General features: G+C 41.7%; 1 protein-coding gene across 9 annotated transcripts in view; it reads right to left on the reverse strand.

Moving 5' to 3' along the window:
- The window catches only part of MITF (melanocyte inducing transcription factor), a 107,789-nt gene that overhangs the window by 35,557 nt on the left and 55,592 nt on the right, over positions 1 to 16,640 (reverse strand). For 8 of the 9 annotated variants that reach the window (XM_065075416.1, XM_065075418.1, XM_065075417.1 and 5 more), the window contains exon 2: positions 13,040 to 13,286. In XM_065075416.1, the coding sequence (XP_064931488.1) occupies positions 13,040 to 13,286 (247 nt within the window). Of the gene's footprint in view, positions 1 to 6,828; positions 8,856 to 13,039; positions 13,287 to 16,640 lie in introns of those variants that run through there. The other variant, XM_065075427.1, reaches the window with a different exon arrangement.

The following is a 16,640-nucleotide window of genomic DNA, read 5'->3' on the forward strand; positions in this document are numbered from 1 at the left end:
TCATTTCCTTTTAGAAACCAAAGAGAAAAAAGAAAGCTTACGATTGCTCTACACAAGTGCTGACTCATTCAAGGTCATTCTACTCCTTCCCTGAACAAATTGTTTCTTTGAGACCCAGACTATCGTAATATTTCAGAAGACTATAGTTTTGGTGGGAGTCAGGAAGCAGAATTTTAAAATAGCCATGTAAATAGCATAGTAAAACAGCATCAGATTGCTCAAAGCAAGACTTCTCAATTAGTAGGTTATGAGAATACAGATGATTGCCCTATTATTTAAACATAAGTCTCACTTCTCATAATTTTCTCTTTAACAAGACAAGAATTAACTTTAAAGTGCTGTTGAACAAGGCAGGAATTAACTTCAAAGCAGTTCCTGACATGGTAGCAGAGCACCCCACTGCGTCTGCAGAACAGCCCTACTTTGCAAGAGGCTGTTATCAGGACAAAGAGCAGCTCTGTCCCCGTCCTTCCTGAGAATATCACGTCTTCTAGACAGGAATCCCAAAACCAAGAAGGAACAAAAACCCTGCACGCCTAAACAAAAAACACAAGCAGAGAGAACTCGCAGCCTTAGATAGCTAACAGAAATCTTCAAGGCAAGGCTTAGCGTGCTGCCTGCAGGTCCCTGACAGGACCTTCATCAAGACCTGGGATAGGCAGACAGGATATTTTCTATACCTCATGCCTGAAATGGGTTTCTTTGAAAGGAGGGAGTACTTTTTAAAAAAGAGAATCTCCCTTAGTTGCCTGTTTACATTTTCATCTGAAAAGAACAAAAAGTTTTAGCTATAGTCAACCTTTAAGTTCATAAACAGAATTTTGATGGTTTCAACCAGGCGGCTCCTGCTGATTTTTAGGAAGGAAGACTGAAATATAAGCTTTGAGTCACCTTCCTTAACATGCAAAGTTCCTCTCAAATTCATAAAATATTTCTGATTCCACATCAGAATAAGTTCTGGTTTGATACCACTACCAGTATATTTTAATATAGCAATTTACTGGCAAGGCCTTTCATAGTAACTAGAAAGAAAAAGAAACAGCAGAGTTAAATAGGGAGAGAAAGATACTCTGAAACTCTGGAGCTTGCAGCAATGAACCCTTAGACCTTCTAAAGATGCTGAGGTGCCCGACTGCTGCCCAGACTCCATGCTCAGCCCCAGCGACAGCTCCTGGCACTGCCGGACACGCAGCACCCGGGGCCTGAGAGGGTTTCGGCACATGGATCTCCTGCTCTGCACGTTCAAAAGGAGGGGAGCGATGGATGGATAGACAGATAGAAGTATTATACATTGCTCTGAGACAGAAAACCAGCTCTTTCTAACACTGGTTTCTTTAAACACACAAGACACATTCCAGCTGATGTCAATGTGTTCATTCAGAGATACGACACAGATTTCAGCCAAGTCAGTAAAAAAATGCTGTTGTCAGAAGCCAGGGCTTCAAGTAGTTTGGTTGCCTGAAAACAGCTAATGGCTTCTGGGTTGTGTAAGACACATTAATTTAGAATTACAGTAATTTTTTTTTTTTTGTGGAAAGCCATCACACATTTCAAATTATTTTTATTTCACTAGTTCACACTGTCTACAAAAATCAAGATTTGTAGCACACAAAGCTAGAAGGGGGATATAATTTAACACAATACAGTTGTGTCTTATATTGCTTTGAAGACAGGGAATGTTCAATGGCAAACATACTCCAGTTTTATCACTTAAGCTTTTTTAGCAGTCTAGTTGTACTTGCTGAACAAGTTTATCACTTCTACTGGATGCCAGTAACAGATTTACTTAAAAGAGGCAGGCTGCCTTTCACAGACTTTCTAGAAGTAACTGGTTTTTGTGTGTATTAACTTTTACATACAGCATTTAACTGGTTAATGGCTTCAGGGCACCTCTGGGACATTAGTTGGTAAAAATAAAATACAACAACACAAGCAAACAACACAATTAGATTAACGTGTCAAAACAGTTTTTAGCACCTGTGTATTAAGCCTTCATCAGAGAAAGGAATAGTCTAGAAAGACGACCTTCCCAGCAGCTGGGAGCTTTCCCAGTACATGCACACACTCTTGGAAACCCTCATGCCATCTGCTGAGAGATTAGGAAAGTGCAGCGCAATGAATGACAGACCCGAACGAGTTCTCAGTGCTGCCGAGCATTTCGTGTACTAGTTTAATTACTGTAATATTGATGTTGAAATGCCTGCTGCTCCTGATGAAGTTCAAAAGAGAAAAAAAAAATCTACTTGAATTGTATAAGTTACTCAAGAATTTCCAAAGAGCCATCTGGAACTTCCAACTGCTGATATTCAGCAAGTCGAGGGCACTAAGTCACAAAGGTCTATAACCAAATATTGTTCCAGTATGTTAAAAAGATAACAATATAATGTTGGAAACCTAAGCTATTGATTTGGTGGGGACATTCTAACTTTGCAAAAAACACTGGTATTAAACAGAATTGCATTTGTTGGGTTTTTTTGTTTGATTGTTTGGTTTGGGTTTTTGTTTGTCTGGTTTGGGTTATGTTTGTCCTAAAGATACTAGATTTTCTGTTCCACATCATTACAAGCTGGAAAAAATGCACCTAGTTCTAAGTCAACGTAAACCCTAAAAGTTTATTAACAAGTCTCAACACAATAAACAAGTGGGTAACTGGCACCCAGTGCAAGTGCTTCTTGCCTGCAGGGTTGAGCTGTTACCCCAATACTCCAGCGCTCTCTACAGGTGTTTGGAGGCAACAAGATACTTTTGTAGTTGGTAACAAAAGAATTGTTGAGAACTGAAGACTAGCAGAGTACTATTTCCACAAAAGCAAACTTTTTCTTGTTTTAAATTTACCAATCTGCCAAGCATATAACTGCCTATCTGCTTTTTTGCTGGGTCACAGCAGCAGGTGACAAACACAGCCTCCCCCAGGGGACTTAAAAGGGGTGTATGGAAGACTAGAGAGGAACATCTTTGTTGTTCTTTGCACTGCAACACTATATTCAGTTTGGCCCCAAACAGCACTAGTAAGTTAGAAGAGGTTCAGAGAAAGTCTTCTAAAGGACTCAGGATCTGGCAAGCCTACCCTGAGCGGAAGGCCAGCACAGTCAGCTTTTCCTCTAGCCCACAACAGTTTCAGAAGTGTTGCAATCTCAGTCTGACATTAATTATTAAAGGAAGATTTACAGTAACAGTAACTTAATTCTTAAAGTCAGACAGACCAACCTACCCAGATCTGCTGGCCAGCAACTGTTGATGTAACAAATTCAAACTGGATGCTGCCAGACAGATATTCTCCCAGAAAAATGCAAAGGCAGCAGCATATTAATCCAGTTCTAGCCTGATCCTCTCATTTAATTTCTGAGTAATGCTATTCCTATGTTTGAAGAAAAATAAACAATGCTGCATGGATATTTTCATAAACATATACAAGTCGAAAGAGTTCTGTCCTCAATTCAGGGACAATTTCCATTACAAGCACTAAAGAGATGTGTTACTAAAATGGATCATTTTGCTCAAAGAACAAGACGTGAAGCTGGTACTCATTTCCAAGAGATAAAGGGTTAAAGCAGTTACCCATTTCCTCAACTGGACAACTACTACTATTGTACGGTCTGTATTCAGTTGAATTCCATCAGGCCATGCTTTCTTAACGCAATCTGACATGTACCTCTTCAAGATTTTGGATCTTTTTTCCTCCTCTCTGACACTTAGTAGTAGGCACTAGAAATAAATAAACCCCAAAAGTCTAATAGTAATCCAAATGTGAAGTAATATGTAACTATCAAGTTGGGGAGACTGATGATGGGACTGAATAATTTCTCTTTTTAAAAAATAAAACCAAAACACACTCGCCAGGTCCTTTACAGACAACACAATACTGTTTTTTGTTTCAAGTTCATAACTTGGCTCTTAAAGTAGTTGATAATGAACCAGCAGGCATTATTTTAAATCAACCAGTTTTATTAAATGAGCCAGAAAGGAAAGAGGCAGGGCTAATTACCAACATTCCTTGATGAATTACCTAGCGGTGTGTGGTAAATCTCCAGGCGTCTTTGTCTTTATCCCCAAATTTATCCCTTACTTACTTCTCAAGAGGTTAAAGGACATGGGGCTAATTAAGGAACCAGTCCAATGACAGACAGAATCATTCAAGGTAAGGCTGGTTTTTATTCTTTCAAGCTTTTGCATCTCTGCCTGGTACTTCTTAATCTAATTTAAAACAAAAAAAAAATATTACTGCTGGGGAGGGGGAGGAAAAGTGCTAATCTTGTCACGGTCAGGCAAGTTGAAATTGCCATGCAGTGCTGGGCAAAATGCTACATATTTGTAATTTAGCCAATAAGAAATTCCTTAAGCCTCTCTTGAATGGCAGGAATGTCTCCAGCTTGTCACTTTGAATTCATTCATTACACAGGTTCAGTGTCTCAGAGAATAATGCTGCCAAACTAGCTGAAGAACTGAAATATTTGCGAGTATACATAATACCAAAAGATTAATTTAAGCAGATCTGAATTTTCACATTTTAAATTTAACATCGATCAAAGGTGTCAGCAGAGGCCTCCCTCGACCTCCACCCGACTCCCCGGCTCTCCAGCACCACGTGTGGCTCCGGGCACTGTTGTATTCCAAATTAAGCCACAGACTTGACAAACACAACGGCAATGACCAGCACTCACCCTCTTCATCCGTCCTTGGCTCAACCAGGAAAGTTGAATAAGGTGGGTTTTAAATTAACATTCACCAAAAAAGGACTTAGTACAAGCTGTTGAAACCTGTTAGCTGGTGGGCTGCAGAGCCTCATCAATGCTTTTAATACTCACAACTATGGGCACCTACAAGTCTTTAGGAAGATTAACTCATCTTCTGCAGGTCTGAAGCAGTCACTGACACGTGGTGAACCACCATTTTCCCAAGGTCTGGTAACTCAGCCATCGGATAATATGTCTAGACCGCGAAGGAAAAAAAAAGTGCTTTGAAGCTGTAACAGAACAAACTTCACAAGCTCTCCTTAACTTTTTGGATGTCATCACGCCAGCGGAAAGACAGCAAATCCGCAAGACCACCAACCAGGGTATAAACCACCAAGAACCTTCTAAAAGGCGATCAGACCGTGGACCTCCAGATACCTATATCGTTTTGTGTGAATATATCCTTAATTTTCTCCATGGCGACAATATTATTTCAAACTGCCAGGCAACTACTGTGAACTTGCAAGGCAAGAGTTCTGTGATAAGCAGCAGTTTTTCAGCTATCTTCCCACTCTGCTCAGGTACCTACCTGGGCATTGTGCTCAGAAAATGTCCTGGCCTTCCAGCAGCACAATCCAGCAGCAGCACAGAGCTCTCAAGAGCTAAGCAACACACATATTTGCATCCATAGGAAAGGACACTTGGGATGAAGACTGGAAGCAGTGTTTTGCACTAGCAGTAAAGCAGTCAGATACTTGCACACAGAACTATGTTGCCCCCTTGAATTCCATGCATTTTTAATGTCTAATAACCTAAGAGTTAAGCAAGAGTTTACATTTTACCTCTATTACTAACCACAGACATCAAGCACCAGTGCTTGGTTTGGAATAGCTTTCAACCCACTAAGCAAGCAAAAGATTTAAAGCCTGAGAAATACTGTTATACTTACGTGAAGGCTCAGGAGACAAAGCAGGCTTTAGTGGTTCTGTAGTTAAATGCAAATTTTTCTTTATGAAGAAATTACTGTAGGGTTAAGTTGTGTATACCAGAGTCACTGAGTGTTAAGTAACCTTAAATGTTCTATTTGTAGTTCATCACAACTTGGTCTGGCAAAGCACTTGTCTAAGTTCTCAATTGCAAATACATGCCATACTTAACATACTGGCACACACTACTATCTACTATTGTCAAGTTAGATTAAATTAACTTTTAATCAGATAATCAGATAAGCGTGTCCACAAACACACATTCCCTGTAGCAGATGCTACCGCATGTTTATCTTGACATCCCATTGTTCCTGTTCTTCAGAACCATGAGATAAGTCCCCTATACAATGAAGTTTCTTGGTAATCATTACACCAAGAACACTATTGCTAACTGCACAGCCTTCCCTGCTAGGCAGATCTGCATTCTCACCTCAGGTCATGCTCTGCAATAAGCATACTGGAAAAGGACTAGGAGGAGGTGTTTTTTTTAATATATATGTCCATAATCATTAACATCACTCAGAAGGCATGCTTAGCATTTCAGGGCTGAAGAAACAAAGGGTACCTGATGCAAGCAGCTTGTTGTGGTGGTGCACTTAAAATCTGAATGAACAACAGGAGGGTAAAGGCGAAAGGCCAAGCTTTCAGCTTGCTTAGGACCCCAGGTGAAAAAGAAAAGCCACAATGACAAGACAAAGCCACAAAGAGCTGTATTTCTAGCACCAGAAAAGCAGTTAATATCTACTATGAAGATACCAACCTAGGCAGTGTGGCAGGGTGAATCCTAAGTGGGATACTTAGGGGCACAGAAATTTTTACATGTCCAGCATATTATAAACATTATTCTATGCAAACACACTATTAACAATTTGTTAATAACAAATATTAAAACTGTTTTTCTAGCCTATATTTCCATACATATGTTTTTCTATATATGTCACATTTTGGGGTGAACTGCCCTGTTAGCAAGAGCAGGCACTATGCAGGAGCACAGAGAAGAGAGATCTCAAGATGCAGATCAGCAAAGCAGGACCCACCTTGTCCAGATCCCCTGGAGCATGGGAGCGGTTTGCTCACTCTCCAGAAACAAGGGTGAAGGGGATGTTAGCATCCTGAAAGCAACCTCTTATACCATCTGCTGGTCAGACCACCTGTTTATATCTCATTACCCGCAAGGCACTTGCGCAGTGTCCAAAAGACTTGTGCACCACTGCAGGAACACGCTGGTCCATGCTGCAGACACCTGCTGCAGGTTCCCACCTCAGCCCTCGAGGCTGTACTTTGCAATGGCATCCAATGTGGCTCTCCCATCTCAGCGCCTGTGTCAAATGCAAGTTACATTCTTAAATCCTCAAGGACAGTGAAACAGAGAGGAAAAGAGACATCAGATGCCCAGTAGATTCCTTAATGTGGTATTCATTTGGTGTGACAACACTCTGGAGGGAAAGGGAAGTGAACCAACTGCATCCTGGGGAGTGTTTGCATGCTGCATCAGGGACAGACTGGGACAGGGACCACATCACTTCACCACAACTCATCCAGTTGAGGCTTCCATCAACTTTTGTGTCCTGGCCCACCGCATCACATTAAAAACAAGACAGAACAAGCATCACATCCACATGCCAAGGAACACCAACAAATAACATGGGCGGACTGAAGGAAGAAGCGTTCACCCTCATTTTTCCACCTTCCATCTACTTAGTGAGACATGCAGAGGGCTAGATGTCAGCTGCCCACCAGCAATGTTTTAAACCCTGCAAGAACTGGTAATGTTTCCAAAGGAACTGATTTGCAGCTCTATGGCCGATGCAGGCCCTGAGCCTCCTTTCCTGACTCCTGAGGATGCTCCAGTGCATCTCCTCCCATGGAGGACACAAGACTGCTCATGCCAGTTGCAGTTTCTGCAATGCCACATGGTGTTTTGGGCAGACAGATCCAAATTACTTAGGGGACTGTGTGATGATTGTTCTGAAGAGTAAACTTTATCCAGAACTCAGGCCAAGCAATACAAACCACACAGCATAGCTTCAATTCAAGATCTGCAGTGTCTCTCAATGAGCAAATAGGTGAGTCTCCACCACTCCCCAAGCCCAATTCTCTGAATTTCTGCAATATGTTTTCTTTCTGGACTACTGCAAATTCTGTAAATAAGACTACTTCAAGACAAATGCACTTATAAAAAAAAAATAGAAGTGAGCAACCTTCAAAGGCAAGCCTTAATCAACATATTAGGTCTGACTACTTCTATCAGCAGAACTTCTCAAAGACTAACCCAAAAAACAAGCAGAGGATCTCGCAAGCCTTGCTTGCATGAATAAGGCACTATGGCTGGTAATTTCAGCCTTTAAAGTCGCTCTTTGTTTGTTTGTTTCTTTTAGATGTTTTAGATGAAGGAAAACCTTTTTCCTGCTGTGTCTCTCAAAAGCACATAAAGAGTGGTGAGCCCCATACCCGTCCTGCCTCAGTGCCGCCCTGGTGAAAATGCCAGAGGGACCTTACGTAAAACTCTGGTCATATAAGTCAGCATTTCTGCCTGCTGAACAAAAAGGTCCTAAAATCAGCGGCCCAGACTGATGTAGAAGACTTAAAACTATCCTAAAGATGAGGATAGGGTGTCACTGCCTGTCAGAAAGGCAGGGAGTTGTCCTGTGCTGCCAGGGGCTTGGCAGGAGAGATCACTCACTTGCAAGAGTCCTGCAAGTTGCTTGGTAGGAAAAGAGGCTGGGAGTGGGCAAGGGAGTGCACAAAAGACATGAAAAGCAGAACCCAGCAACTGTATCACATCATCTGGAGATACTCCCTAAGTAACTGTCAACAGACAGCTGCTAGGACTACAGCAGAAAAGCTAATTCCGTGTATCAAGCAGGAAGACTGTAAGATAGGAAGTCAGAGACAGCTATGGGGAAGCTGATTAATGAACCAGCTTCACTACAAACAGAGAGTGTATTCTCTCGATTTCTGTTCATAATAGTGAAGGATTTCACCACCACTAACACATTATCTCCACAAGGTATGGAATTAATAGCAGTAATATTTTGCAAATGGATGACTGAGGAGCAAAAGCACTAACCTGTCATCAGGTCCCAGTGACGACAGGCAGGGCCCCGAGGCACGACCTCCTCAGGCCCTGAGCTAACCCTGCTTACAGAAACCAACCAGTTCCAAGATCAGCTCTGGAATACTAAAGCTGAGATCTGCAGCACATAAGAACTCCTACCAGACAAGAGAATCACTGCAATCAACAACAGCAAAAAGAACAGTTTCTTAATATCTATAAGTATATAAAACTAAAATACCCCTGTATGGAAGAAGCTACTCCGTAAAACAACCCACTGCCAATGAAGCCATCTTAAGACAAATTCTTTACAAAGAAGTTAACTCTCTTAAGTGAAAATATAAACTTACCTTGTATCTCAGGAACGGATACTGATCCAGCATTAATAGGGCTTGGAACTACTCCAATTATCAACATTTTAAGTTACATGCTCCTGTCTCCAGTGCAGAGCAAGAAGTTGAAGTGTAGCAGAAGCAAAGAAAGTTTTGTGACACATCTCAGTAGTTGAGGACCAACGTTACAAGAAGGTGCTTAAAGATAAACCAGCCTGTACCTCTGTGAAGCTAATATCAGCTCTGCAGAAGGAATACCGAAAGCTGTAAGAAATCTTCCCTTTGTTACTAGACTCAAAGAGATACCATTTCAAATGTGTTAGACCTACTCCCAGTCCATCTCATAATTAGGTTGTATAAAGCAACACAAAATTTGAATTCCTACAGGTCATTTCCTACCTTGCCAAGCTACGTTACTTAGCAGAGAAGTGATGCAAGAAGTCGTTACTCAAGAAAATGAAATCCTATTTATTCATATAGCCTTGAGCATACCACATTATGTAATTTGGAGATTCCTATGCAATGTGACATAGATTCGTTATGTATTTCTCTTTCTTTCCGTATTGTTTCTAAATTAACATCTTGAAAACAAATATTATAAAATCCAAGCTCATTAACACCTTTGGCTTCTTTTTAAACCAGTCATTCCAAACTACCATCCTCAGGCACAGAATCATACAATCATTTCAGTTGAAAAAGACCCTCAAGATCATTGAGTCCAACCTTTAACCTAATTCTGGCACTAAACCATGTCCCTAAGAACCTTGTCTAAAGGCCTTTTAAACCTCTCTGGGCATGGTGACTCCATCAATGCCCTGGGAAGCCTGTTCCAATACCTGACAACCCTTTCCATGAAGAAATTTTTCCCAATATCCAATCTGAACCTTCCCTGGTGGAACTTGAAGCCATTTCCTTTTGTCCTGTCACTTGTTACTTGGGAGAAGAGACCAGCCCCTCCATGCTACAACCTCCTTGAAAGTAGTTGTAGAGTGAGATAAGGCCTCCAGGCCCCTCACCAGCATCACTGCCCTTCTCTAAACTCTCTCCAGCAAGTAGTATTCTCCTTCTCACATTGTAAGATACTGGAGAAAGGGCAAGTCACACAATGTAATTAAAAACACAAAACATTGTCAAGTTCAAGAAGCCTGGAGCACTTTTTTTTGATGCTAAGTTCCAAACCAACCAACCAAAACCAGCTGCTACATTTGGTGGTATTTGTTTGTGAAGTAGTACTCAAAAAGATCTCTTTTAAAGAAAGTTGCCTTGCAGATCAACATTTCTGAAAGTGTAAAAATCCCCTGTTTGTCTCTCTCATTCTTAAAGGTCACTAAATCCTGACCATCTGGGTAATAAAGTTACCAACTTAGTTCCCTATTTATCTAATTAAAACTTCAGTACAGCTCATATGGAAAATTTGTCTACAGCTAAAAACAACTGAAGTGTAAAAAGCGGCTGCAGGGAAATGATGTCACTGGTTCAGTGTTACTGCAGGCAGAGCTGGCTGGCAGCGTATTGGCACCATGAAGATCCTGATTTATTGTAAATCTCATCCTTTGAGCCAAATGATCTACTAAAAAAACAACTACAAACAAAACAAAACAAAACAAGCAAAAAAGCAACACCAAAATTATATGGACCTTTCAGCCAAATCCTACGCTTACTGAAGCATCACTGGTAAATTTTCAGCAAGACCATGACTTCGAGCCTGGTATTTTGTACTTATTTTTGTTTTAAAGAACTGGCGCACTTTTCTAAGCAAAGATAAAAGGCTGAATCTGCTTTCCCCCATCAAAAACACAAGCAGCGAAACAATACAAAGCAGTCTCTCTTCTCTCACGGGCAGAGACCAAAAGGACTTGTTTTTGCTAATTTTTACTGTTACTTACATAAATGCAAGTGATGAGAAGTCAGGCATCATTTTGTTCCAGCAAGTAGCTCAAGTTTCCACAACCATCACCTTCAATGCATAATTCTCTTGTCATCAAAAGGTTGTTGTTGCCAGTTATTACTTTCAATTTACAAGTCAGTTAAGGATACATTGTCTTTAATTTTTCTGTACAGGGTCATGCGCGCTGCCATTTGAGCCAAAGACAAGTGCAGGGGAGGCATCCTCCCTCTTTCCAGAAGACCCTCCTCCATTAGGAGGGAATGGGGGACAGATAATTATTTTTCAGTCCTGAAGGACTAGGATTCAAGTTCAAGTTCTTCGTGTGAAGCTCCCTAGCAGTGCTCCAGCAGGTTACAGATCGCCATACAAATCCATTGGCAAGCCAGCTCCTAGTAACCCCGCTCGTAATAACTGAGCATCACCTTTTGGCTGCAGTATCTTCTGTAGTTTGTCTTTCCGAAACAAAGGGCTGCCTCCTCTCCTCTCTCATGTAAAGAGGTAATTGTAAAATGAACAATACAGACAACTCCTAATGCTTCTTCAAGACATTACACTCATTCCTTAATAATATAATAGGAAAATAAACATTTTCCCACAAGTTTTCAGAGAGGTTTAAAAAACCCCTAAAATTTCCATTGTAACATGTTAGGATGAAAGGATATAAAAATGTTACGTAGTTAACTAAATGCATTACGAACAAAAAACTGTTTCGTAACACCTACACATCTGCTGGATCTGAATTATAACTATGGTGCCATAACCTGGAAACAAGTTTAAGGAATTGTTATACACAAACATTATGTGTAATGCACAAACGTGGTGTGTCATACGCAAACATTAGACAAAATAGCTCTTCCTAGTCAATTTCGGACTCCTTACTATATGTACATGAACACATGCTCAATGTGTATCATATTTAATTTTTAATGAAAATGTGTATGTGTATATACAAATTCAAAATTTCAAATTCACAATTCAACTGTCTCCTTTCTGCTCTCAGATTACAGACACTAAAGTATGACTCAAGTGTCCGCACTAAGTATTAGTTTTGGCACTGTCAGCACAATACCATAATGCAGATTCAATAAATAAAAGCACCCTACATTTCCTCCATGAACCCATCACATGGACTGCCTGAAAATCCTGAGCCCGTAAGTCTATTTTAAAACTACATCTTTGAATATGTATCATCGGCGTATAACACTGATGAGCAAACTACAAGCGGATTGTAACCGAGCTCAATCAATTTATCTGGTAAGAATACGCTTACCGACCGCAGGCGGTTACTAAACATCAGCTGTAATAAAAAGATTCAGCAGTAATGCAGAGGATATAGATAACTCTTCAAAACTCAAGAAAATTTTATTTTAATGAAATATGTCAGCAAATTTCTCCAAAATATTTTGTATTCTTTCACTCTCACATTTCATGCTGCTTTACTCTACTTGGACTTAGCCAGTGTCTGAATTATCTCTTCTCTAGCTGTTCACGTTCTTCCCCAGTAATTAGCAAGCTACGTCCCTTTGACAGAGGGGTACTAACAAGCTCCTACAGTTTCCAGTAGGACAAGGAGTCCAAAGCTACTAATGGCAAACAAGTCATTTAAGCAAAAAAGGATTATGAAGGCTTGTTGCAAGAGGCTGGAAACTGACCCGTATTTCAGATTAAGGCTTTCTGAGGAGCTCTTTTGTAATGAGTTTTGACACCATTTTACAAGAATATTTCATTGTTTGCTTTTAAAAGCCAAAATATTGATTTAAATATCTATTAATAATTTATTCTTTTTGAAAATAACTAAGTACTAGAAAGTCGGAGAAGCGTTTTCCAAAGGGAAAATGACAGAAACATCAGCTTTGTAACAAAACCTCCCTCCCAGGATCTCAAAGTTTAAAGAAAATGAAAGTCACACAAACTTTTCAAAACAAACATGTTTTCCATTCTTCACTACTAGGACACCAAAACAAGCTGCAAATAAAGCCAGAGCGCAGCTTATTTGCAAAATTTCACTGCCGAAAATCCCTATAACCATGTCCCTATTAAAAAAATAAGAAGTATGTTTAGATGAGTGAGAGCTCCTGAACAGAAAGGCAGAGAGACCGGCGTACCTTGAGGACCTCCATGGGCACCTGGGTGGCGGGGGGCAGGCTGGTGGGGACGCTGACGTTGATGGCAGGTGTCTGGCTGACGGGCACTCGCTGCTGCATGAACTGGGCTGCTTGCTGCTTCTGCTGCTGCTCCCGACGCTCCTGCTCCTGCATCTGCTCACGCATGAGCTGCTGCCGTAGCAGGATTCGTGAGGTCATGCTGGAGGAGCTTAAGGGAGGCTTGGAAGCGCCAGGATGCTCGGAATTGCTGTGGGAAGACCAGAGAGAGACAGGATCAGCTTCCACAAGCGCGATCACGGCTTCAGCGGTTGGAACTTGCAGAATTGTACCCGAATGTGGGGTGGGACGGGTGAGGATACGCCGCACCACGCGAGGGGGAATTCGGAGCCGACCTACTTCAGGTACTTAGCAGCCACATTAGGCTGCCTTAACTCGACTGCAGCTCACCATTTCCAAATGCCAGTATCCAACTGCAAAGAGTATTTGCTGTTTCAATTTTGCAGCAAACAACCATAGCAGCAGGTATTTGTATTCCTTTTTTAAAAGGTAAAGGGCTGCATCAAGTCTAATAACAGGTATAGGTAATACTCCAGGTCTAATGAAAAAAAATAAACAAACAGATAAAATAAATCTACCTCTCCCATGAAAGCACAACTTGAAGTTCAGTTATTTTCTGCAAAATGCGACCTTGGGGTTGGATTTGCTGGTGGTGACACTCTTCATAGCTAGAAAGCAGGTCCAAAAAAACCAACCCAGTTCCCACTTCAGGCCTATCAGTATCTGCCTGATCTTGTATCTCGCTGCACTCAGAAGAAGAAACAACCCTAACAGCTTTATTTCAGCCACACGTTATAAAGCGTATTGATCTGGCACTGCACTGCTTCACCACCCAAGAGTTATTGCTAAGCCATTGGTGACAGAGCCTCCTTCCAGACAGTGTGGGGCAAACCACAGGACTTTGCCATGGACTGCAGGGACACCTCCTGAAGCAACTCATCATTCTGTTAGCCCTAAGAGGCAAAATCCATTCATAAGACGTTTCTGTAGCATAAGGCACAACAATTAGGGTATGCAAATACCAAGCTGCCCATCTTTTGAGGGAAGGATGTTGGAAGTGGGTAAGAATACATGAGTCCATATAAGAGCGAGCTACAGTGTGTGTAATTCAGGATACTTGGTTTCTGACTCTGCTGTAGCTGATGTCAGCCCATGGCAGAAAGGGCTCGTTAGGCTATACTGGTGCAGGGCCATACTGGAGAAGGCAGCAGTGACCCTCCCGCTCTAGGAGGAGGCTGCTCTTGTGAAACCCACCTCTGGCTCCAGCATTTCGGTCCTACCTGAAGGATGGTGACTGGACCACTGGCACAGGGGCCAGCATCCCTTCTGGGGCTCACACGGGCACCCACAGCTCCTTGTGCTTGGGCAACCAGAGCCAGAGCTGCTGGAAGTTTGCTGGCTTTGTTTAGGACCAATGTTGACAAAACCAGTTCAGAGTAGAAACAAAAAAGGAGAGCCCACACTTAACTCCCTCAAGAGATCAAACTCTGCTTTTCCGGAGCACACATGTTGGAGGCAGGGAGGGAATCATCTTGCTATTTAAGACTTGTCAGGTTGAAACATTCGGAGAGACACTGATCCTTTTGATAAAACAAGAGAAAACCTTTGTGGTGAAACTAATGCAGCTGTGGAATAATCGCACTAATTAGCTGCTCAAGACAAGTCATTGACTGTGATACTTGTAAAAAACACCACCCTTTCAATTAAGGGTGAAGCATTCTCACATCTAAACCCAGCAGCGTTTTTCCTGGCTGCACATCTGAACCACTTGCACATTTCAAAATCAAGGACATGCCTTATTTCCATGATTAAGATAGTTATAAATCAGCGGTCTCCCAATTTTTGTGATCATGTTCTGTTACCAGGAAAAAAAATGTTTGAGTATGCACCCTCAATATATGTTTATTTATTATTTATATACATGTGTTACTGAAGTGCTAATATTTTCTTCCTGCCCACTAAAAATATTGCTCATCCCACTTTGGAGACCACTGTAATAGATGAGAAAAAAATTGCACTGAAGCATTGCTTTTAAGGAAGGCTTCATTTTCCCCGTGTTGAGGAAAAGCTTATTTTGTATCGCACTAAGTAGGATTCTCACTTGCATGCTACTGACATTTTTTTATAGGTACCTAATGCTGCAAAATTGGTAACCCAGCAGTTCCTCCCACCTTCTTCCATTTTCAACTGTTTCTCTGCCTACCAAAGCCAAGTGAGCTGAAAACCATCTCAGGAGAACCTTCCCATATACTAAAATTCTGGGGAATACAAAGGAGAAAGAAGGAAAAATTATTTCCATGGCATTTCAAACAGCCCCTGCCAGGAACCTCATCTCGCCCATGCAATTACTGTACCTACTCACACCAACACCACAACGGTCCTTGCAGCTGCCTGCAGGTGGTTCGGGGCTCTACCGTCAATTCAAAATTGTCAACAAGAAGCTTCAAATATTTTGTCTCTGAAATAAACAATAATCCCAGAAAGTGCTCTTCTGCCAAATTCTTTCCCAAAGGGCAGAGAATCTTCCAACTTTTATTTGTTTTGTAATTCTGCTCAATATTCTAGTTACTCACTGGAAAAACGGCTTAGATGCAATTAGGTGCGCACTGCAAGGTCAGGCAATGTACTTTTTAAACAAGTATCAAAAGAAGACCAGAATCTGCAAGGGGAAGAAGAGTCTGATCTCATTCACATCCAGAACACGAGATTTTGGTGGCCAGATGAGGGGGAAGAAAAAGCCTGAGACAAGATTATGGAATGTCTAGTTCATCCCTGTTTCAAAGGAGAAGCCAGAAACCAGAAAGCAGCTACAGGGCCACAAGCTCAGCAGACACATCGTTCTTACTCGCAAATGTTATAATTTTACACAATATAGAGGCAGACGGACACTGGACGCAGGCAGCACCAAGCTGGCAGACTGCAGTTACTGCCATCAATGCACTGGAGTTCAAATAACATTTTTATCTGGAATAAAAGCTGCTGCACAGCACCTGTCTGAGCAGAACCTCCTGCCACGAGCACTGAGAAGGCACTGCACAAACACAAGTGAGCTCCAGCCATCCCTAGTACTTATCCCCAATGGGCTGTAAAGCTCCTCCCGTGGGCAGGGTGGTCTCACCCCACCAGCGCTCCTTCCACTCACCGCGAGTGTCACCGATCGAACATGGAAAACTGGTACAAACACTGGTGGCTCACCCTCTAAGCTTGTCCCACACGCATAACAGAGCGTTCTCACACCCAGCTTTCCATCCCCACCATGTCCGATCCTCCTCTCAACTGCAGGATGCTCCACACAAAGCTCCAAGGTGGAATGGAATATGGTTTGGGTTTCATCACCACAAACCCTCCAGAAAGCAAACAGGAGTAGCTTTGTCAGAAACTCCGTTTTCCAATTAAAAGAGCAATTAAAAACTTGTTGCGTCAAAGGCTTCATCAAAAGAGTTTTGATAATTCATCTTTTTAAAGCTTCTTGACCTTTACATGCTGCTGCTCAGGCAGATCTTCTCCCATGATCAAGCACGGTGCCGTGTGCCGCAGTACGACC

The sequence above is a fragment of the Columba livia genome, chromosome 10, assembly GCF_036013475.1.
Source record: "Columba livia isolate bColLiv1 breed racing homer chromosome 10, bColLiv1.pat.W.v2, whole genome shotgun sequence".
NCBI classification, from domain to species: domain Eukaryota; kingdom Metazoa; phylum Chordata; class Aves; order Columbiformes; family Columbidae; genus Columba; species Columba livia.